This window comes from Mirounga leonina, unplaced genomic scaffold, assembly GCF_011800145.1.
Source record: "Mirounga leonina isolate KUSES-001 unplaced genomic scaffold, KU_Mleo_1.0 Mir_154, whole genome shotgun sequence".
Taxonomy (NCBI): domain Eukaryota; kingdom Metazoa; phylum Chordata; class Mammalia; order Carnivora; family Phocidae; genus Mirounga; species Mirounga leonina.
In genome coordinates, this window is record NW_023270389.1 from 25,609,833 (window position 1) to 25,632,732 (window position 22,900).

The following is a 22,900-nucleotide window of genomic DNA, read 5'->3' on the forward strand; positions in this document are numbered from 1 at the left end:
TATAATCTGCAACCTCTAGAATTTGGGAAATTCTATAGGACAAATGATTCATTTCTTCAACAAATAAATGACATAAAAATAAAAGGAGGATTGTTTTATAAAGATGCTTAGAGACACATCAACAAAGTGCAATGTGTGGACTTTGTCTGGATCTTGATTTCAACAAGCCAAATGTAAAAGACATTTCTGGGATGACTGGGGGTAAACTATATATACACTGGCTATTGGATAGTATTATGGAGTTACTATTTACTTTATTATTATTAATTTTGTTGGGTGTAAGAATGACACTGTAGTTATGTTTAAAGGAAAAAGGTCTTTATCTGTTAGAGATTTTAGAAGTATGTCCAGATTAAAAAATAATAATAAAATTAAGAAAAAAAAAAAGTATGTCCAGATGAAGCAAATGTGGCAAAATGTTAACAATTACTAAGTCTAAGAGATGGGCATTATACTAATCTATTTTCAGTATATTTGAAATTTTTCACAGTGAAAAGTTAACATCCCAGTAACATTCTGTATGACAGGTATCCCTCCCAATCATGCCAACACAGCATTTCATTTCCATCTTGATCCTCCTTGTTTTCCCATCATTTGCCCCCTTGAGCTCAAAGCTGTGATACAGTCTGAAGAAATAGGATGTGACGTACCTGTAGTAGCAGAGGCTAAAGTGACAAGATTCTTTCTTAGCATATCATAGAGAGGGCTGTCAGAGAGAAAAAAAAATATATTAATAACGTCATGGTTTTCCATTAAAACGTTACAGGTCTATCTGATACGTGATTTTCCAACTTTCTCTATAACACATGGAGAAGCAGAATGTTTTCCCCAGAATAGGTTTGTTTGTAATTATTTAAATGTCAAGATATTCATGTCCAAGTGCTTGTGTTACTCTGCCCCCATTAAGAAACTAATTAATTTACATTTTATTTAATTAGCTAACAGTAACACAAGATTTCCTTTGGAGACCATTCCTTCCCACTAGGAATTAAGTTTTACAATTTTAATTGAGGAAGGGGTGGAAGGTAGTCTTAACCAAAGTAAGACAAAATGAGCTCAGAAGAAACAGTCATCACAAAGCTATAGAAAGAAAACACTGGCTTCTCAATTACTAATTAGCTTTTGACTCTATAACAACCATATACACCCCATGCAGCTGGAGAAAGTCACACAACAGGTCAGAGAAGCTCTACTGTGATTCTTTTTTCCTTTTTTTTTAAGAGAGAGAATGAGTGGGGTTAGGGGAAGAGGGAGAAGCAGACTCCCTGAACAGCAGGGAGCCTGACGTCAGGCTCAATCCCAGGACTCTGAGATCATGACCTGAGCTGAAGGCAGACGCCCAACCGACTGAGCCACCCAGGCGCCCCTCTACTGTGATTCTTATGAAGCCCATCATTTGACCTCAAACTGCCCAGCAATGCTACATTTCTCTAATCAGCTCACTCTTCCTCTCTGTAACAGCTGCTTCACAAAATTCTAACCTAGCCACATCAAGCTCCTCCTACCCAGGCCTTTGCACATGATATTCAATCTGCCAGAAGCTCTCCAACACTCTCCTAGAGCGCCTCTCTCTCCTCACTATCCTGCAGCTCTCAGCTCAAATAGCACTTCCTCAAGAACTGTACCTTGACCCCTAAGACCCTAAATCCCACCCCCAACACAGCTTCATGTACCTCTGGTCTGTAACACCCACAGTATAATTTTACCATGTGCTGGTGTGATATCCTGATTAAGATGGGGAAGAGCATCTACTGTCTCACTGCTCTTTAAGCTCCGCAGAATCCGAGATCATTGCTCACTAACACGTTCTCAGGGCCTCAAAGGTTACCTGACATATGTAGGCCCTTAAATATTGATTGACTAAAGGAATAAATAACCATTAATATCCTATGGAGACTGAGTGGTTAGATATAAGCACCCAAAAAGATAAACAAACCCTCACTCTTCTTACCTTGGATCTTTCACGGAGAAGCTCTGACGTCCTAGTAGTTCTCCCAAAAGATCTCCACCACAATACACCATATGCTGCTCCTGCTGATCATAAAGCTGCTTCACCATTATATACTGTCCTAGATAGTGCATGACCTGCAGGGCAATAAAGCAGTATAAAGAGGTCTGTCCAACAGCTCCAAAGAACACAAATTAATTATGGTAAGATAAGGGAAGTTAGTTTGTTAGAAAAAGAGAAAACACATATGAGCATGACTGTCAGTGCTTGTGTAAGGAGTCCTACAACAAGATGGTTGTCCCCAGCTGGACATCATGAGACTCTTATCATGCTGGACATCAAGAGACTCTTATTTTTTAGAATAGAGATGTAGTGGTCTGACAATGAGAACAAGTGTTGAATTTACCTAGTATCCCCTCAAAAATTTTCTCACCAGCCCAAATAAAGAGGTCTGTTCTATGACTAGAAGTAAAAAACCTTAAATGTGCCTGGGTCTTAAAAATATTTTCCAAGTCCAGGGACACATAACTACAAGATGCCTTTGACGCATGTTCACTTAATTCCTTTTTGGCAAAAAAAGTACAATGGTTAATAAGCCATCAGCACTGTAAGTGCATAAAACATAGAATCTAGTATCTATCAAATAAAAATTTATCTGGCTCTTTTCAGAGTTCACAAAAATGGAAGGAACTCAGACAAGTTCATGATTCAAGTTTTAAATTATCTATTTTTTCCTAATGTTTTCTCTATGCAGATTTTTTGAAAAGGCTTAATAATTAAGTTCACTTAATGACAGTCAGAACTTTGCTGTCATAGATCACAAGCAGACCAAAGCAGCTATCTTTATCCTTAGGTCCCAACTTCTCAGGAATTATTAGATATCTGCACAGAAGATTTTTCCAACACTGTTCCCATTATATTGGTACAATAATGCTCCTAAGCTCCCTCTATACCAAGCAACATTTCACCCCAGATAATCAAATATCTAGGGGGAAATAAGATGGGGAAGAGCATCCACTGGAAGAAAAAGGAGGAAGTTTTATATTTATATCTGTCCAACTTCCAGAAGAAATAAATTCACTCTAAGTATACAAAATAAGATCTTCTAAGACAGTATAGATCATCTACCCTATAAACGTGTACATAATTGTTTGCAGCCATGCCGCACCATCACAGTCTCTAGCTCCCCGAGCTCCAGATGAAGGAGAAGGGGGAGTAAGTAAGGTCTCTATTCTATGGCTTGTACAAAGCAGACCACTTGCAAAGCAACCGGTGGTAAAGCTCTGAGGAAGCAACTGATTACAAAAAGCCACTTGCAAGAGTGTGCCCTCTTCTGGAGGGGTGAAGAAACCTCATCATTACAGCCGGGTACTGTTGCACTCCGTGAAATTAGACATCAGAAGTCCACTGAACTTCTGATTCCCAAACTTCCTTTCCAACATCTGGTGCGAAAAATTGCTCAGGACTTCAAAAGAGATCTCCGCTTCAGTGAAGCTACTGGTGCTTTGCAGGAGGCAAGTGAGGCCTGTCTGGTGGGCCTTTTTAAAGACGCCAAACTGTTTGCCATCCATACCAAACATGTAACAATTATGCCAAAAGACATCTATCCAGCTAGCACGCGACACACGGAGAATGTGCTTAAGAATCCGCTATGATGGAAAACATTTCATTCTTTAAAAAAAATTCTTCTTCCTATTGGTAGTTCTGAACATTAGATATTTTTTTCCCATGGGATCAAAAAGTAACTAAGTATATGATTACAAGTGGAAAAATAGGGGACAGAAATCAGGTATTGGCAGTTTTTCCATTTTCATTCATGTGTGAGTTTCTTAATATAAATGCAGGGATCTAAGGCATCCATGCAAGTCAAAATGTTTCAGTGAACAAGTCTCAGCAGTTCAACTTCATAACAATTATAAATAAACCTGTTATATTTTTCTGGACAATTTGGATTTTTTTTTAATTTTTTTTAGATTTTATTCATTTATTTGAGAGAGAGAGAGAGCTCATGCGCGAGAGAAAGCACAAGCAGGAGAGTGGCAGAGGGAAAGGGAGAAACAGACTCCCCGCTGAGCGCAGAGCCTGAGGCAGGGCTTGATCCCAGGACCCTGCAATCAAGAGCTGAGCCTGAGCCGAAGGCAGAGGCTTAACCAACTGAGCCACCCAGGTGCCCTGGATTTTTTTTTTTAAACAAGTAAATTTCTGGAGCACCTGGGTGGCTCAGTCATAAGCGTCTGCCTTCGGCCCATGTCATGATCCCAGGGACCTGATCGAGCCCTGCATTGGGCTCCCTGCTCGGCGGGAAGCCTGCTTCTCCTCTCCTGCTCCCCCTGCTTGTGTTCCCTCTCTTGCTGTCTGTCAAATAAATAAATTAAAGCTTTAAAAAATAATAATAAAAATAAAATAAACAAGTAAATTTCTTACTGACAGTAACTGTATGGTGTTGGTAGCATTTTTATCATATGGTAGATCCATCCATTCACTATATTTTTCTGAGTTGTCCTACATGCAAGTACATGTTTTTAGTGTTATTTGTCTTCTGTGCTGTTCCTGTAAGTTTACTATTAAAATGCATTAAAAAGGGCACCTGGGTGGCAGTCAGTTAAGCGTCCAACTCTTGGTTTCGGCTCAGGTTGTGAGACGAGCCCCACACTGGACTCCGGGCTTAGCACAGAGTCTGCTTAGCACTCTCTCTCCTTCCCCCTTTGCCCCCTCCCACCTACCTGCATGCTCACCTGCACGCTCTAATAAATCAATCTATCAATCTAAATAAATAAATAAATAACGCATTAAACTAGGAGCACCTGGCTGGCTCAATCAGTAAAGCCTGCAACCCTTGATCTTGGGGTTGTGAGCTCGAGCCCCACATTGGGTGTAGAGATTATTTAAAAATCAAATCTTAAAAGAATAATAAAATAAAAATAAATGCATTAAACTAAAAAAATAAAAAATTAACAATGTGTACATAATTACTACTCTTATTATACCATACTGCCTCGATGCACATATTGAGAGCCAATATTTAAAAATAAAATTTAAAAATTATTTATGCACCAGATAGGGTCAAAATTCATAATAGAGAGCTTCACATAAACGGACTCTAATTTTTTCTCCAGTAAAACATTCTCTCTGACCAATATGTACTTAATTTCTTAACCCAGGAAAACTCTACCATGAGATTGAAGGAGATAGCGTAATTCATCGTAACAACCTTATTGATAGAAAATTCCATACTTCAGGGCACCTGGGTGGCTCAGTTGGTTAAGCACCAACTCTTGGTTTGGGCTCAGGTCATGATCTCATGGGTCCTCAGATCATCGAGATCGAGCTCGAGGCCGGGCCCCCAACTCAGCACGGAGGCTGCTTGAAAATTCTCTCCTTAGCATCCTTTAGATGCTAAATAAGTTATTTAAATGCATAAGTGTTTGAAATAACTCACAGTGCTCAGAAGAGTATCGGACACATTTATAATGAAAAACTACTGCATTTAATTCCTGCCTGGCAGTACATCCTATAAATCATAGACAGTGTCATTTTTTAATCTTGTACACGCTTTGCATTTTAACTGAGATCAATGAATTAACGGTTAATTTTATGTTTGGCTGACAACATACTTCAAAAGGATATTTAAAGGAAATATGAAGTTCAGTTTAGCTCAGTGGTCTTTAAAACAAAGCAAAAGTTGCCTCTCTAGTACCTTAGGCAGAGAATTTCCTTTCTTGGGTCTGATTTCAGAACTATATATTCATCAGCTTCTACTTTTTTTATTTTCATCAGCCTCTACTTCTCAGCTGTTCTTATAACTGAGAATTCTCTTTGATGGCTTACCTCTTTAACAGTGAACATTTCACCTTGTGCACCTGCTGCCTGCAAAATCTTCAAAAGTGGCTGTTTTGGTCGTACCTGATATAAACATAAAATAAACCTGCTATTTATATTCCAACTAGATTGGTTTCTGAAACCCTAGGGAACAAGAAAACCTCATTTTTTTTTTAACAAACCCTGGTAGATACTTACCATCTAATAACATACAATCTTCCAATACATACAATAATAGCAGATAATCAGACTAACTACTTGTCACCTCTCTGAAAAATCCCATTTTCAAAAGACAGCTACTAGGATGGCCAAGATAAAAAGAAAAAAGGAAACAAAAGTAAGTATTGGCAAGCATGTGGAGAAACTGGAACCCCTGTCTACTGCTGGTGGGAAGATAAAATGGTTCAGCTGCTGTGGAAAATAGTTTGACAGTTCCTCAAAAAGTTAAACACAGAATTACCGTATGACCCAGCAGTTCCATTCCTAGGTATATACCCAAAAAAACTGAAAGTAGAACTCAAACAAGTATTTGTACACCAGTGTTCACAGGAGCATTATTCACAATAGCTAAAAGATGGAAACAACCCAAATAGCACCGACAGGTGAGCAGATAAACCAGATGTGGTATAAACACACATGGGATAGTGACTCTGACATTTCTTGACTCTATGGAGTCTGTCTTTAGCCACACAATTTTATCTTTAAAATTTTTATAGTCAAAGTTGTCTCTCTCTTCCTCTTACCACCTCTTTGGTTTTGTCTTATTTAAGGCCCCCTTCATCCTAAAGTTTCACAAGCATTTCCTAAATTTTCTTCTAATATTATTTCCCTTTTTACATTTAAATCTTCATCTATCTGGAATTTGTTTTTGTACAAAGTTGGAGGTCTTCATTTGTTTCCTTCCAGAGATGGACAATTACATCAAAACCATCTATTACATAAGCCACATTTTCCCCCCATCAAATCCAAATTCCACCTTTATCATACACTAAGGTACACAATACTATACATATTGTGCAATGTTTATGAAAACACAAGACCAAATTATGTATTTTTATATGTTAGAGGAAAAGATCTGAAACAAGACACACCAAATTAATAACAGTGTTGTCTTAGGGGGAGGGGGCTTTGGGGGAAGAAGAGAAGAGACAGTCAAGGAGTCCCTATAGATAAATACTTTATAAATACATTATAAAATTGGATTTTTTAATAAGAATGTATTTGCTATATTTACAACTTAAAATTAATTTTTAAAGAAAACAAGCTTGTTAAAATGAAGTGAGAGAGACAGAAAACAAACATATAACTTGACCCCAAATTCTCCACAAGCCACCCATACTCTAAAACACAAGTTTTCAAAATGTACCGTATTTTAAGCAATCTGTAACCTCATCTTTATTTAATCAATAATCAATTCAAATTTTGAGCACTGACACCATTTCCTAGTTTCCCTAATATGGCATTTAAAAAATAATCCATTCTGCTCTACATAAAATCCTAGTAAGTGAAGTCACCTACATGCTCCAACTCAATTTTTTAAAAGCTTACAGAAAACTAGGAATGCCTAAAAATGATTTACCTGATTGGTTTGTTCTGGAGAGATCCTGCAAGCACTGTCAGAAGTTGAACACTGGGCAGAGGTGGAAAATGATGTCATTTTGGCAGTGAAGAAATTGTCGTCTGCTGATAAATCTAAAAGGAAAAAAAAAAAACCATGAAATCTCTTCTAAAGTAGAAAATTCTCACTTTAAGATTTACAAAATAGCAGCCAGCAGAAGTAAAAAAAAAAAAAAAGACACACGTATCAGAGCGCCCTACACAAATGCGATATATCCGTATGCGGTTCTTGATACTCTTCTTATCCCTAAGTTCAGATCCTACAAAAAAACTTTAGAGTTTAATTAATAGTCAGAGCCATCAATGCTTCCCTCAGGTAAAGCCTGAAACAGAAACAGGTTCAGGCATGCTCCAACCTTCACAGTGATGATAATGAGTAAACTGTTTTAGCTGAAAGTCAAATTTACAATCACTACCTCCCCAATGGATATCAGGGTTTCAGTAACTCCTCCTCTCTTGAACAGTGCTCAAGAGCACCCCCTGGAAGACAAATGATGTAGAGCTGGGGGAATTACCAAGATTAAGTAATAGATTTAAGATTCCAAGAGCGCATCAAGAAAAACCTCTGCAACATGTTGAAACATGTCTTGGCAAGAACTACAAGAAAGTGAGAATCAAATTACTCAGTATCAGTTAAAGCAGCTTTTAATACCTGCCAAACCCAAAGAGTATACAGCAACCAAATACCTACAAGATGGGTTAAGCCAAGGTGGACATTTATCATCAAGGAAAGATATAAGCATGAAATGAAATAGTAAGATTTAGTTAAAAATTTTCACCTCTACCATCTCTCCTTTAAAAAAATTTTTGAAAAAAGCTTTAAGAGGAAAAATAAATTTTTAAATAAACTTGTTGAAGTTTACCGTTTTCTAGTAAAAAGGTGATAAATGATCAGTGAAATTTATGACCAACAAGCCACAGCAGGGAAAGGGTGAAAGGGGCCTGGAAAAACTGACAAATAGTCTGGCTAAAACTAACAAGATTCCTCAATCTTCTGAGAATACTTACTAACTGTAACAAAACACAAATTTCTCCCTTCCCCATCTGCCTCCCTTGCTACAAAATGGGAAGTCAAATAGGATACAAGCAGAATTTACAATTCTAAAAAGCAGCTAGCTTCTAATTAGCATTTCAAACCTTATACCTAAAGCACCAGGCCTGATCTTCCCAAACCTGCCAGTCCTGCAGCCTTCCCCGTCTCAGCAACCTGCAACTCCATCCTTCCAGTTGCTCAGGTCAACGACCTTGAAGCCATCCTTGATGCCTTTTTCTTTCACATTCCACACCCAGTTCATAAATAAACTCTAAAGCTGTATCTTCAAAATATATCCCAAACTCTAACCCTTTCCCACCGCTTCAGTTATTACTGCACTAATCCAAACCACCTACCTCTCAACCACACTACCCTCCTAAGGTTTTCTTGCTCCCACCCTTGCCCCTTGAGCTCCTAACCTCCTCCTTTTGTCTGCTCAAATGTCAGTTTACCGAGGCCTTCCATGACTACCCATTTTTAGAACTGCAACTCCCAGCCCCCAGTATTCCCTATCTCCTTCCCTGCCTTATTTTTCTTTACTGTCCTTGTTACCAACCAACATACTATACATTTTAATTACTTATCATGTAAAACATAAGCAGCAAGTGGGCAGGGATTATTATTTATTCATTGATTAATAAATCCTTGGTGCCTAAACTTGACAATTACATACACTGTAGAGCAACATGATGGATACAAGTATCAGTAACAGTGTGGATGGGGGGTGCCTGGCTGGCTTAGTCGGTGGAGCATACGACTTTTGATCTCAGGATTGTAAATTCAAGCCCCATGTTAGGTCTACACTTACCTAAAAATAAAATCTTAAAAAAATGAACCACATCTCCCAAGTAGCTCTGTGACGTTTTATCAACAGAATACAGCGGAAGTGATAATGTGCCAATTCCAAGCCTGGCAGCTTCATTTTTTGTGCTTTTGGAGACCCCTAAAATATGACTACTCTACTGGAGACCACATAAAAGGGCCATGTGGAGAGGATTAGTTGTCCAGTTGAGCCCAGCCTTCCAGCCATTCCCTCCAAAGCACCACATATTACAGAACATTCCAACAGCAGCTGTCAGCTGACCACAGCTGCATGACAGACAAGAACCATCCAACTTAGCTCACAGAATCATAATAAATAAAATGGCTGTTGTTTTAACTCACTAAGTTGTTGGGTGGTTTATTACATAGCACTAGATAATCAAAACAAATGGCACAGACTTATGGAGAGCTTACACTGTACCAGGCACACATATTAACCCATTTAATACTTAAATAATCCTATGATGTAGGTAATATTATTATTACTATTATTTACAGTATAATAATTATTAGTATAGTATAATTAGTATTATTATTATACTATATTAATAATTATTATTGTTTTACATCTAAGGCAAGAGAAGCATGGAGGTGTTACTTGCCCAAGATAACACAATTCAGTGAACTGCTACAGTCAAGATATCAAACTCAAGAGTTCTGAAGTCCCCACTTAGTAATATTTTTTTGCCTGTTAGACCTCAATGTACAGAATTAATCATAATCCTTTCCTTCAACATACTCTCATTGTTTATCCACACATGGCCCACTTTTCCTTGATTCTTCCTGATAGAATGAGCACCTGCAAAGCAGTACTCTTGACAACAACCTATATTTAATTATAATATCCCCTCCCTATCCCATTCTCCTGCCTCTCCCCAACAATCATCCTTATCCTGTTTTGATTTTCTTCCCTTCCTTTTTATGCATTTTACTGCATCAAAATGCAATGCTAAAGAGTATTTTGTTTAGTTGTTTTTAACTTTAAAAAAGCAGGTATAGGGGCGCCTAGGTGGCTCAGTCGTTAAGCATCTGCCTTCGGCTCAGGTTCCTGGGGTCCTGGGATAGAGCCCCCCGCATCCTGCTCAAGAAGCCTGCTTCTCCCTCTCCCACTCCCCCGCTTGTGTTCCCTCTCTCGTTGTCTCTGTCAAATAAATAAATAAAATCTTAAAAAAAAAAAAAGCAGGTATAGTAATTTTAAAGATTTTTGTTTCACTAACATTAATTCCTACTGTCGTGTCACTTTTATTTTTTTATTAACATATAATGTATTATTAGTTAGAGGTAGAGGTCAGTGATTCATCAGTCTTATATAATACCCAGTGCTCATTACATCATGTGCTCTCCTTTATGTCCATCACCCAGTTACCCCCCACCCCCACCCCCTCCCCTCCAGCAATCCTGTTTGTTTCCTGTTAATTAGGAGTCCTTAGTTTTTAATTTTATTGTAAACTAAATATAACATAAAATTTACCATTTTTAAGTGTACAACTCAGTAACATTAAGTACATTCACAATACTGTACACCATCACCACGCTCCACCTCCAGAACTTTTTAATCACCAAACTGAAACTCTGCACCCATTAAACGATGAACTCTCCAATGACTTCCTCTCCCCAGGCCCTGGTAATCACAAAACTACTTTCTGTCTCTATGAATATGCCTATACTAGATACCGCATATAAGTGAAATCACAACATTTGTCTTTTTGTGTCTGGCTTATTTCACTTAGCATAATGTTTTCAGGATTCATCCATGTCACAGCATACTTTATTTTGATTGTTGTACAATATTTCAGTGTGTGATGAACATTTGGGTTGTTTCTAGGTTTTCACCATTATGAATAGTGCTACTAGTAATATTCTTGTACATGTGCAAAAAAAAAAAGTGTCTCTTAGGCATATCTGTAAGAGAAATTGCTGGATCATAGCATATGTGAATACTCAACTTTAGGAACTGATACCAAACTGTCTTCAAAGTGTCTACACCAATCCACAATCCCATCAAGAATGTGTAAGATATCCTGTGAATCCATCTCCTCTCCATTATCCGACCTTATGAGTCTTGTTATCCAGTAAAGCATGTCTTCTCCCTGTTCTTTTTTAGAAGTGACCAGCTATTCTTGGCCCCCTAACTTTTTAAGTTTTCAATTTTAATTCCAGTATAGTTGACATACAGTGTTCTATTAGTTTTGGGTGTGCAATATGATTCAACAATTCTATACATTACTCCATGCTTATCATGGTTAAGTATACTCTTTAATCCCCATCACCTATTTCACCCATCCCCCACCCACTTTCCCTCTCCTCTGGTAACCATTAGTTTGTTCTGAGAGTCTGTTTTCTTGTCTGTCTCTTCTTTTTTTCCTTTGCTCTTTGTATTGTTTCTTAAATACCACAGGAGTGAAACCATATTTGGCTTTCCTCTGACTTATTTCACTTAGCATTATACTCTCTAGCTCCATCCATGTTGTCGCAAATGGCAAGATTTCCCTTCTCTTTTATAGCTGAATAATATTCCAATATATTGTGCATATATACCAATCTTCTTTATCCATTTATCTATCGACAGACACTTGGGCTGCTTCCATAGTCTGGCTAGTGTAAATAATGCTGCAATGAACATAGGGACGCATGTATCCCTTTGAGTTAGTGTTTTGTATTTTGGGGGTAAATACTCAGTAGTGCAATTACTGGATCATTAAGGGTAATTCTATTTATAACTTTTTGAGGAACCGCCATACCATCTGCCACAGTGGCTGCACCAGTTTGCATTCCTGGCCCCTTATATCTCTTCCATATAAATGTTATTATATTTATCAAGTTCCATAAAAATCCCTCTTGGGATTTTGAATGAAATTACACTTTATATATAGATCAAATTGTTTCCTAATCATTAACATATATTTCTCTATTTATTAAAGACTTATTTAATTTCTTTTAGTAGAATTTTTTAATTTTCCCTTTAGAGATTTAACACGTTTGTGTTAGAATAATCTTGAAGGTTAATATTCTAATACTATTGTGATGCCTTCTCATTATAATTTTTAGTTTTTGCATATATACAAAAATACAAATGACTTTCATTGATCTTCTATCCAGTCACCTAAATTTACATTATTTCTAATAATCTGTCTGTATATGCTTCTGCTTTCTATGTAAATGGTTATATCATCAGCAGATAATAAAATCTTATTCCCTCCTTTCCAATTCTTACGCTAATTTCTTGTCTTACTTTACTGCTTAGGACTATCAACACAGTATCAAATACACACAATGATAGTGAGCATCTTTGTCTCTGATTTTTAAAAAAATGCTTCTAATGTTTCCCTATACGTTTTTTTTTTTTTAATGTTTGTTCTTTAACAGTTATTTTATCAGTTTAGAAGGGTTTCTTTTCCTCATTAACTAAAAATATATCATGGAAAAGTTGTTTTTATAAAATACTCTTTCTGAATCTATTGAAATGATCATGATTTTTTTTTAAATCTATTAATGTAGTGCCTTTTGAATTTCATTTATGGATTTTATAAAATTAAACCTTACACACCTGAGATAAACCAAACTTGACTTGGGGGTATTACCCTTTTTTGTACACTGCTAGTTCTGATTTGCTACTTTGTTTAGGTTGTAAAGTCTATAGGAGGGAGTGAAATGGGCCTACAATTTTCCATGGTCAAGTTTTTGTCTAGTTTGGGTGTAAGCACTAGCAGGCCTAATAGAATAATTGTTGAATAGTCCCTATTTTTCTATTGCCAGGGGAAAAAATTCTACAAAATTGAGATGTTCTGGTCCTTGAAAGATTGGTAGAATTCACCTCTGAAACATAAAACTCAGTGTTTTCTTTGTGGAAGATTTTTAATCACTATTTTAAGAAATTGTAGCTTGATATTCAAGCTTTTTATTTCTTCTTCCATTTGTCTAAGTTTTCAAAATTACTGGCATATAGTTGATAGTATTCTCTTTTAATCTGTGTGCAGATGCATCTTCTTTTCCATTCGTGGTATTACATCTTATTACCTCTTCTACTTTTTAAAATTTTATTCTGTTGATCATTTCCCAATTTCTTAAGCTGGACATTTAGCTTACCCCTTCTCTTATAATTTGAATTTCTTAAGGCAACAAATTCCTCCCCCTCCTATCCCAGCAATATTTTTTAATTTAGCTCACAGGTTTTGCTATATAAAGTTTTCATTATCATTCAGCTGTATTTTTAAATTTCCATAATTTTTTAAATCCCTGAGCTTGATAGCTATGCCTATGCACTGTATTTTCTCAATTTACGTTTTATGATTAACTCCTAATTTAACAGCACTGTGGGGAGATATCATCCTCTCTATAAAACCTGTTCCTTGAAATTTTTAAGGCTTTCATCTGGTCTAGTTAGTGATCAATTCTATATATAATGTATGCTTGCAAAACTCTGTATTTGTTATGTTAAGCCTGTTGGCTTTTTATAATCTTACATATCTACTAATTTGTTAGCCTGACCTGCAAATAATTAAGAGAGATGTAATGAAATCTCCCACTATAATGGTGGATTTGTCCATTGATCCCAGTGTAGTTCTGCCAATTTTGCATCATCTATTTTAAGGACTTTTAGTCAGAGGCATACATGCTTTAAATTACTAGATCTTCTTGCTGAACTGACATCATATTATTGTCAGTATACTGTCATCATATAGTGATTCTTTCCATCCCAATTAAGACATTCAGTCCTAAAGTGCATTTTATCTAGTATTAGTGAGGTCACGCCAACTTTCTTTTAGTAATTCCATGTATTTTACCAATCTTTTAATTATTTTTACATGCCCTTAAACTTTTGGTGTATCCCTTATAAAAAACATGTATCTGGACTTTGGATTTTTTAATCCAATTTGTCAGTTTTTATCTTTAACTAGTAAATTTAGTCCATTCACTCTAATTAGTATATATGGATGTTTCTGCCTCCTGATTTAGCATTCCAGTTTGTTCCACTCTTTCCATGCTTAATGTTATTACCTTTCTTAAAAATTCTATCTCCGTCAGCAAGAACTTTAGTATGATTATTATCATCTGGACTTTTAATCCTGAGATAGATATATTTTTCTTTTTTTGCCTTAGCCTTTACAATAAATATCAAGAAATTATAATCACCTTTACTTCACAGATCTCTTGTAACACCTCCTGGATTTGAATCTCCTAGTACTTCATCCAGAACTGGGCTCAATATGGGTCTTTGTACGGCAAGGCTCCCAAGACCTCATACGCCTGAGAATTTTTTTTTTTAAAGATTTTATTTATTTATTTGACAGAGAGAGAGAACACAAATAGGCAGAGCGGCAGGCAAAGAGAGAGGGAGAAGCAGGCTCCCCGCTGAGCAGGGAGCCCGATGCGGGGCTTGATCCCAGAACCCCAGGATCATGACCTCAGCCGAAGGCAGACGCTTAACTGACTGAGCCACCCAGGAGCCCACCTGAGAATATTTTTATAATCCCTCCTATTCAAATGAATGTGGGTGGGTATAAAATTCTAAGTTTCTCTTCAAAACTCTGCGAAGTTTTTTTGTTTTCCTGCATTTAGTGATGCCGTTAAAAACTCTGATGTCAATTTGATTTTTGTTCCCTGTAGTAATCTGTTCTTTCTCTCTGAGGCTTCTTTTGACTTTTTTACTCTTAAATTTCACTATAATGTTCCTGGAAACAAATTTTTCCTGATCTCTCATCTTCAGCTGTCTTACGGATATTTTGCCTCTGAGGACATTCATTTAAGGAAACTTTCCTTCTGAGGACATTTATTTTTTTTTAAGATGTATTTATTTTAGAGAAAGCACAAGAGCATGTGGGGGAGGGGCAGAGGGAGGGAGAGAGAATCTCAAGCAGACTCCCCACCCAGCACAGGGCTCGATCTCACAAGCCTGAGATCATGACCTGAGCCAAAATCAAGACTCAGATGCTTAACCAACTGAGCCACCCAGGCACCCCCCACTTTTTTTTTTTAATTCTAAAAGAGAACTATTTTTCCCATTATTTCAAGCATGTCCTTCTTTACTTTTTTTTTTTTAAATGCAGGCTCCAGGGGTGCCTGGGTGGCTCAGTCGTTAAGCATCTGCCTTCGGCTCAGGTCATGATCCCAGGGTCCTGGGATCGAGCCCCACATCGGGCTCCCTGCTCAGCGGGAAACCTGCCTCTCCCTCTCCCACTCCCCCTGCTTGTGTTCCCTCTCTCGCTGTGTCTCTGTCAAATAAAATTTTTAAAAATTTAAATAAATAAATAAATGCAGGCTCCATGCCCAATGTGGGGCTTGAACTCATGAGATCAAGAGTCGCATGTTCCACCGACTGAGTCAGGCCCCCCCTCCTTTTCATTTTTATTTAAGATTCCTATTATTTAGGGGTGCCTGGCTGGCTCAGTTGGTGGAGCATGCAACTTCTGATCTCGGGGTTGTGAGTTCGAGCCCCACACTGGGTGTAGAGATTGCTGAAAGATAAAATCTTTGGGGTACCTCGGTGGCTCGGTCGGTTAAGTAACTGCCTTCGGCTCAGGTCGTGATCCCAGGGTACTGGGATAGAGCCCCGCGTCAGGCTCCCTGGTCCGCGGAGAGCCTGCTTCTCCCTCTCCCTCTGCCTGCCACTCAGCCTATCTGTGCTCTATGTCTCTGTCAAATAAATAAATAAAATCTTTAAAAATAAATAAATAAATAAAAGGACGCCTGGGTGGCTCAGTCGATTAAGCGTCTGCCTACAGCTCAGGTCATGATCTCAGCGTCCTGGGATCGAGTCCTGCATCAGGCTCCTTGCTCAGCGGGGAGCCTGCTTCTCCCTCTGCCTGCCGCTCCCCCTGCTTGTGTGTGCTCTTTCTCTGATAAAGTCTTTAAAATAAAAAATAAAATCTTTTAAAAAATAAAATTAATGAAATTTAACGAAAAGATTCCGATTATTTAGATGTGAGTACCTCTACATCTATTTTCCTTACCTTTCGGTTTTTCCTTTAGATTTTCTTTTTATCTTTTTATTCTGGGAGATTTTCTTGATCTGGAGTTCATTCTTCAACTGTATCCATTCTGTTATTTCAACCATTGCATTTTTCAACCCTACTATTTTGGCTTGGTTCTCTCAGCCCCCGCTTATTCTTATTTCAAGTTCTTAAGATGTTCCCTGTTTCTTTTAGGATAATTATCAGTCTTTTTTTTTTTTTTTAAAGATTTTATTTATTTGACACAGAGAGACACACCGAGAGAGGGAACACAAGCAGAGGGAGGGGGAGAGGGAGAAGCAGGCTTCCCGCCGAGCAGGGAGCCCGATGCGGGGCTCGATCCTAGGACCCTGGGATCATGACCCTAGCTGAAGGCAGACACTTAACGACTGAGCCACCCAGGCGCCCCATATCAGTCTAACTTTAAACTCTAGGTCCATCTGTTCTATTATTTCTGTTCCAATGAAACTTATACATTATTCTTCTCTTGAAATACCTGTGCTCTTCAACTGTCTTTATTTTCCTCTAGAGGATAGGAGATACTCTGACAGGCAAAGAATATGGGACAAGACCAGATTCCAGCCCATAGCAGCTGCAGTAAGCTGGACTAAGGGAGAAAATTAGTAGTAGGGGCATCTGGCTGGGTCAGCCAGAAGAGCATATAACTCTTGACGTCAGGGTTATAAATTCAGGCCCCATGGTAGGTGTAGAAATTACTTAAAAATAAAATCTTTAAAAAAAAAAACAAAAGAAGTACAAAAGTAGAAATCCCCAACCACCAGAAAACCACATCACTCTCCACCCCACTCAATCACTATCCAGATCAAAGACTCATCCTTTTTTCCCTAGGAGAAGTAGCACTATGATGGGATTTGGAGAGACCTAAGGACTTAGAAGGTAAGAGACACAAAAGTGCTGTCTCAGGTCAGTCATCACCTATTTTTCGTCAGCTTCTCACAAGTATACACTTCTGTAATGTCCTGATTCACTCTTGAGGTAAACTGGACTGGGCTCTGAGTCACAGGTGTAGAAAAAGGTAATTCCAAGGTAAAGAGGCAGGGGAGAAACTAGAGTGTTCCAACAGTTCCTTTCCCCCACGGTTTTATTCTCCTACAGCCACACCTGGCTGACTCCTGTCCCAGACCAAACACCGCCTCCCCACGCGCGCACACAGGTTCAAAACAGCCCACATCACCCATCTGTTTCTCACAGCATTTTCCTATTACCGTTCCTGTAGGGACGATTTTGGGAGGAAGCCAGCAGTCATGCTAATTCAGCACCTTAGTAGGATCAGGAATTGACCACTTGGCAGGTCTGAAGAATTTTTTTTTTTAAAGATTTTATTTATTTATTTGACAGAGAGAGACACAGCGAGAGAGGGAACACAAACAGAGGGAATGGGAGAGGGGGAAGCAGGCTTCCCGCCGAGCAGGGAGCCCGATGCGGGTCTCCATCCCAGGACCCTGAGATCAGGACCTGAGCCGAAGGCAGACGCTTAACGACAGAGCCACCCAGGCGCCCCAGGTCTGAAGAACTTACTAAACGTCAGTAAGGTTTTCCTACTTTGCTTTAATACCTGGTAGAAAGTGTCCTGCCATTAAAAACAAAACAAAGCAAAACATTGTTTTAAGGGCCATGGAAGTTAAGGGAATGGAGATAGGAGTGGGAGGATTTTTTTTTTTTTTAAAGATTGTATTTATTTGACAGAGGGAGAGAGAGCACAAGTAGGCAGAGCAGCTGGCAGAGGGAGAGGAAGAAGTCGGCTCCACTGAACAGGGAGCCCGACACGGGGCTCGATCGCAGGACCCTTCCCCATGAATGGAAGGATTTTAAAATGAGAAAATAGGGGCGCCTGGGTGGCTCAGTCGTTAAGTGTCTGCCTTCGGCTCCAGGCATGATCCCATGGTCCTGGGATCAAGCCCCGCATCAGGCTCCCTGCTCGGCGGGAAGCCTGCTTCTCCCTCTCCCGCTCCCCCTGCTTGTATTCCCTCTCTTGCTCTCTGTCAAATAAATAATAAAATAAAATAAAATAAAATAAAATAAATAAAATGAGAAAAAGTGGAAAGAATGGGAGGGAAAACATGAGCAAAGGCACTGTTCAAGAACATATGTGAGAAATGAAGTCAGCTCACAAGCTCTGAATCCAAAGCAAGATCTGGCTCTTTCCCTTTCCCACTTGGAGTCTCTTTTGATTACAGCAGGGTCAGGTATTGTTACTTGCTCCTTAAAAGAGGAAACTGAGCCTAAAAGAAGTCAAATAACTTGCCTGAGTCTAAAGCTTATTCTTTCCCACTATGCTACCAGTGAGCAGTTACATTCCGTTGCTCAAACCAGAAAGTTGGGGGCACCTGGGTGGCTCAGTCAGTTAAGCGTCGGACTCTTAATTTCAGCTGAGATCATGATCTCAGGGTTGTGAGATCAAGCTCCATGTCAACCTCCGCGCTGGGCAGGGAGTCTGCTTGGGACTCTCTCTCTCCCTCTGCCCCTCTGCCCCCAACCCCATGCGTGCGCTCTCTCTAAATAAATAGGTTTTATTTATCAGAGAGAGAAAGAGAGCATGAATGCGCACAAGCAGGGGAAGCAGCAGGCAGAGGGAGAAGCAGGCTTCCCACTGAGCAAGAAGCCCAATTCGGGACTCGATCCCAGGACCCTGGGATCATGACCTGAGCCACCCAGGTGTCCCAATACATAAATAAATGAAACCAGAAAGTTAGCAGTCACCTTCTCTCTCTTCCCGTTACCACATCATCAAACCTGATCAATTTTAACTTCGAAATATTTCAAAACCACCCCTTCTTTTCATCTCCATGACTATTTCCCCAAACCAAAAATGTTACTTCCTGCGTGCATCACTGAAACAGACTCTTAACTGGTCTCTCTAACCCCCTTCAAACCAAATTCCACACTACAGCTAGAAGGATTAAAAAAACAAAATCAAAAAACAAACCCAATCCTACAGTGCCAGGCCCTGCTCTAAAACTTGCTACTGCTCTAAAGATAAACACAGAATCTAGCCCGTCTTGCCAGTCTTTCCTGTTGCACCTCACCACACTGATCTTTTAGTTTCTCAGTGCATTTACTTCCTGCTTCAGGGCCTTTGCACACATTGTTCCTTCATTTGAACCACTGTGAGTTCTGCCTAAGACTGACTCTTCCTAGACATTCTCGTCTCAGGTTAAATACCAGCTCAACAATCATTAATAGATAATAAACGGTTTAAGTAAAAGGCTGGGGGAGGAGAACTTTAAAACACATGGAGAAGGCTGAGAATACTTGACCACTGACAAAACTCTCTAAAAGATGGTCATTTGCATCAAGTACTTCCTGATGTGGAGCAACAGGAAGCACCCAGAACCTCCTACCTCCTATGAAGTATTCTTGACAAAAAACAACTAAGCTTCTACATCCAACTACTAATTACCTGCTTATAGGAAAAATGGAGGGTAAAGGAATAAATAATACCAAAAGCAAAATAATTAGCCAAACCTAGAATGTAGGAAATTATACAGGATCTCAGATGGCGGGGCTGGGGGGGCTGCTGGAGCGGGGCGGATATGGTTAAGTGGGGAGACCATGACTGAGGCTTAAAAAAACAAATAATACAGCATGTGGACCTTGTTCATTCAAGTCCTGATTCAAAGAAACCATCTGTAAATGCCATTTTTCTCTGAACAATCATAAAATTTTGAATTATGTACTAGGTAGTAAATACTAAGAAAATCGTAGTAAAAAGGCACTGATAATTTTTTTAAATCCTGACCTGATAAGAAACACATCCTAACATATTTAAAGGTAAAATGACACATTTGTGATATGCTTTAAATATTTCATTAAAAAATTGAAAAAGGGGCACCTGGGTGGCTCAGTTGGTTAAGCGACTGCCTTCAGCTCAGGTCATGATCCTGGAGTCCCAGGATCGAGTACTGCATCGGGCTCCCTGCTCAGCGGGGAGTCTGCTTCTCCCTCTGACCCTCCCCCCTCTCATGCACTCTCTCTCTCTCTCAAATACATTTAAAAAATTAAAAAAAAAGAAAAAGAAAATCTTAAAAAAAAAAAAGAATTGAGAAAAAATAGAAAAAATATTGAATTGAAATAACACACTTTATTGAGTGGTACACACCAAACAGAAGAAATCACAAAAATTCCAATTATCTATTGCATCTTGAAAAACTAGTACTCAGAAAATACTCCAGTTACGAAAAAGAATCTACATTATTAACTGTACTACTTTGGCTCTCTGGAAATGTTTCTTTCCAGCTAATAATAAACCTTAGAGATAAGTATAAAAAGCTGAAAAGAGGGGCACCTGGGTGGCTCAGTCAGTTAAGTGTCTGCCTTGGGCTCTGATCTGCAGGGTCCTGGGATCAAGCCCTGCATCTGGCTCCCTGCTCAATGGGGAGTCTGTTTCTCCCTCTGCCCCTCCTCCCCCACCCCCTCGTATTCTCTCGCTCTACTCTCTCTCAAATAAACTTTTTAAAAAATCTTTTAAAAAGCTGAGAAGAACTTGTCTACTAAATGAATGAGGGAAGAAAGTTCTTTCTGCAGTTTTCTTGCTTTCATAAGAACTCTCCCTTTGGACGCCTGGGTGGCTGTTAGGTTGAGCGTCTGCCTTCGGCTCAGGTGATGATCCCAGGGTCCCGGGATCGAGCCCGCATCGGGCTCCCCGCTCTGCAGGAAGCCTGTTTCTCCTTCTCCCTCTCCCCCTGCTTGTGTTCCTCTCTCACTGTGTCTTTCTCAAAAAATCTTTTTTTTTTAAAGATTTATTTATTCATTTATTTATTTGAGAGAGAGAGAATGAGAGACAGAGAGCATGAGAGGGAGGAGGGTCAGAGGGAGAAGCAGACTCCCTGCCGAGCAAGGAGCCCGATGCGGGACTCGATCCCGGGACTCCAGGATCATGACCTGAGCCGAAGGCAGTCGCTTAACCAACTGAGCCACCCAGGCGCCCTCTCAAAAAATCTTAAAAGAAAAAAAAAAAGGAAGAGTTTATTTACAAAAAAGGATTAAAAAAAAAAAACCTCTCCCTGGAACAAACTGATGGTTGCCAGAAGGGAAGAGGTGGAGGGACAGGCAAAATGGCTGAAGGGGAGTGAGAGATACAAGTTTCTGGTTAGGGAATGAGTAAGTCACAAGGATAAAAGGTATAATACAGGGAATATAGTCAATGGCATTGTTGTGTGGTGACAGATAGTAGCTGCACTTGTGGTAAGCACAGCATAATGTATAGAGCTGGCAAATCACTACATGTCCACCTAAAATGAATGTGACATCGTGTGTTAATTGTATTTCAACTTAAAAAAATAATAAATACAATAACCCAAAAGGACTCTTCTTCAAGAGAGATGTGTTTATTGACAGAGAAGCCATGGGACACCTGGGTGGCTCAGTCGGTTAAGCATCTGCCTTCAGCTCAGGTCATGATCTCAGGGTCCTGGCATCAAGTCCCCTGTATGGCCCCCTGCTCAGTGGGGAGTCAGCTCCTCCCTCTCCCTCTGCCCTTCCCTCTTGCTCTCTCTCTCAAATAAATAAAATCTTAAAAAAAAAAAGAAGAAAAAAAGAAAAGAAAAGAAAGCCAATTCCACCACTTCATTCCACAATACAGCAGAATTAGGGATATCCCAGAGCAGGTCAAACTACCCTGGCTTTTCAGTGCATTTGAAGCGTGAAGGACTACCGCACATGAGCCTGGAGAGGTGACTCAGGAGGCACTTCCATTTCCACACTCTCACTCCCCTCACTGCGTATGTGTGCAAGAGCTTATACAATTGGTCTCCAACTTACAGTCTCCATTCCTGCTTGGTACTCTTCTCCAAGTTTCCACTTTCACCACTCAATCCCCACCATGACGAATGATGAACTCAAGTTTCTTCAATGTGTCCAATCCTTTTATCACTTACCTCCCAGGTGTTTTTAGTACTGAGTTTTTCAAACTACAAGTTGTACCCCCGTGAGTCTTAACTGCTCCCCTCCATTAATGATATAGAACAGAATAGAAAATAAAAGTAAATAACAAAGGTAAGTTTTGTTTTGTGGAACCTGTTTCTGTTATTGAAAATAGCCAACACAACACAGTTAAGCACCTTTGTATCAGGCACTCTTTAAAGCAATAACTTTTTTTTTTTTCAATAACTCATTCAATCCTTACAGAGATCCTATTAGGTAGATGTATTATTGTCCTCATTTTCAAAGGGGAGACTGAGGCAGAGAAGAAGATAACTTGCCAAAAAGTATGGTCTTAAGAGTCCAAGCACTCTGGCTGCGGAGCCAGAGTTCTTAACCATTCCCCCTCCTATGCATAATGGGTCACAATATAAAACATTTCTTACTGGGGGTCATGGTTTAAAAAGTTTGAAATCCACTGCCTTTGGATTTCACATAGTATCAGGTACCTGTCCTTCTTCCTCTTCTGTGATCTACTTTCTATTGAAAAGTCTTATTCTTTTACCTAGGTCAAAAGTCACTTCCTTGGTGACTCTTGACACCCCAAGGGAAGCTGATGACAACAGAGCCCCTCTATTACCACTTACTACATTTTATTTTTTATTTGTGTCCTCCACTGGACTAAAATCAGAAAGCAGTTTAGGGCGCCTGGGTGGCTCAGTTGGTTGAGCGACTGCCTTCGGCTCAGGTCATGATCCTGGAGTCCCTGGATCGAGTCCCGCATTGGGCTCCCTGCTAGGCAGGGAGTCTGCTTCTCCCTCTGACCCTCCT

General features: G+C 39.3%; 1 protein-coding gene and 1 pseudogene across 4 annotated transcripts in view; one reads left to right on the top strand and one right to left on the bottom strand.

The window, feature by feature from the left end:
• MDM4 (MDM4 regulator of p53) overlaps positions 1–22,900 on the bottom strand; it is a 38,538-nt gene that overhangs the window by 13,949 nt on the left and 1,689 nt on the right. For 3 of the 4 annotated variants that reach the window (XR_004680217.1, XM_035010239.1, XM_035010241.1), the window contains exons 2-5: positions 7,347–7,459; positions 5,777–5,851; positions 1,952–2,085; positions 651–706 (exon numbers count right to left, since the gene is read on the bottom strand). Coding sequence is in view for 3 of the 4 variants with exons in the window: in XM_035010239.1 (XP_034866130.1) it covers positions 651–706; positions 1,952–2,085; positions 5,777–5,851; positions 7,347–7,424 (343 nt within the window). In the remaining variant the exon portion in view is untranslated. The remainder of the gene's footprint in view (positions 1–650; positions 707–1,951; positions 2,086–5,776; positions 5,852–7,346; positions 7,460–22,900) is intronic. The other variant, XM_035010240.1, reaches the window with a different exon arrangement.
• Positions 3,184–3,603, top strand: LOC118013741 (annotated as a pseudogene).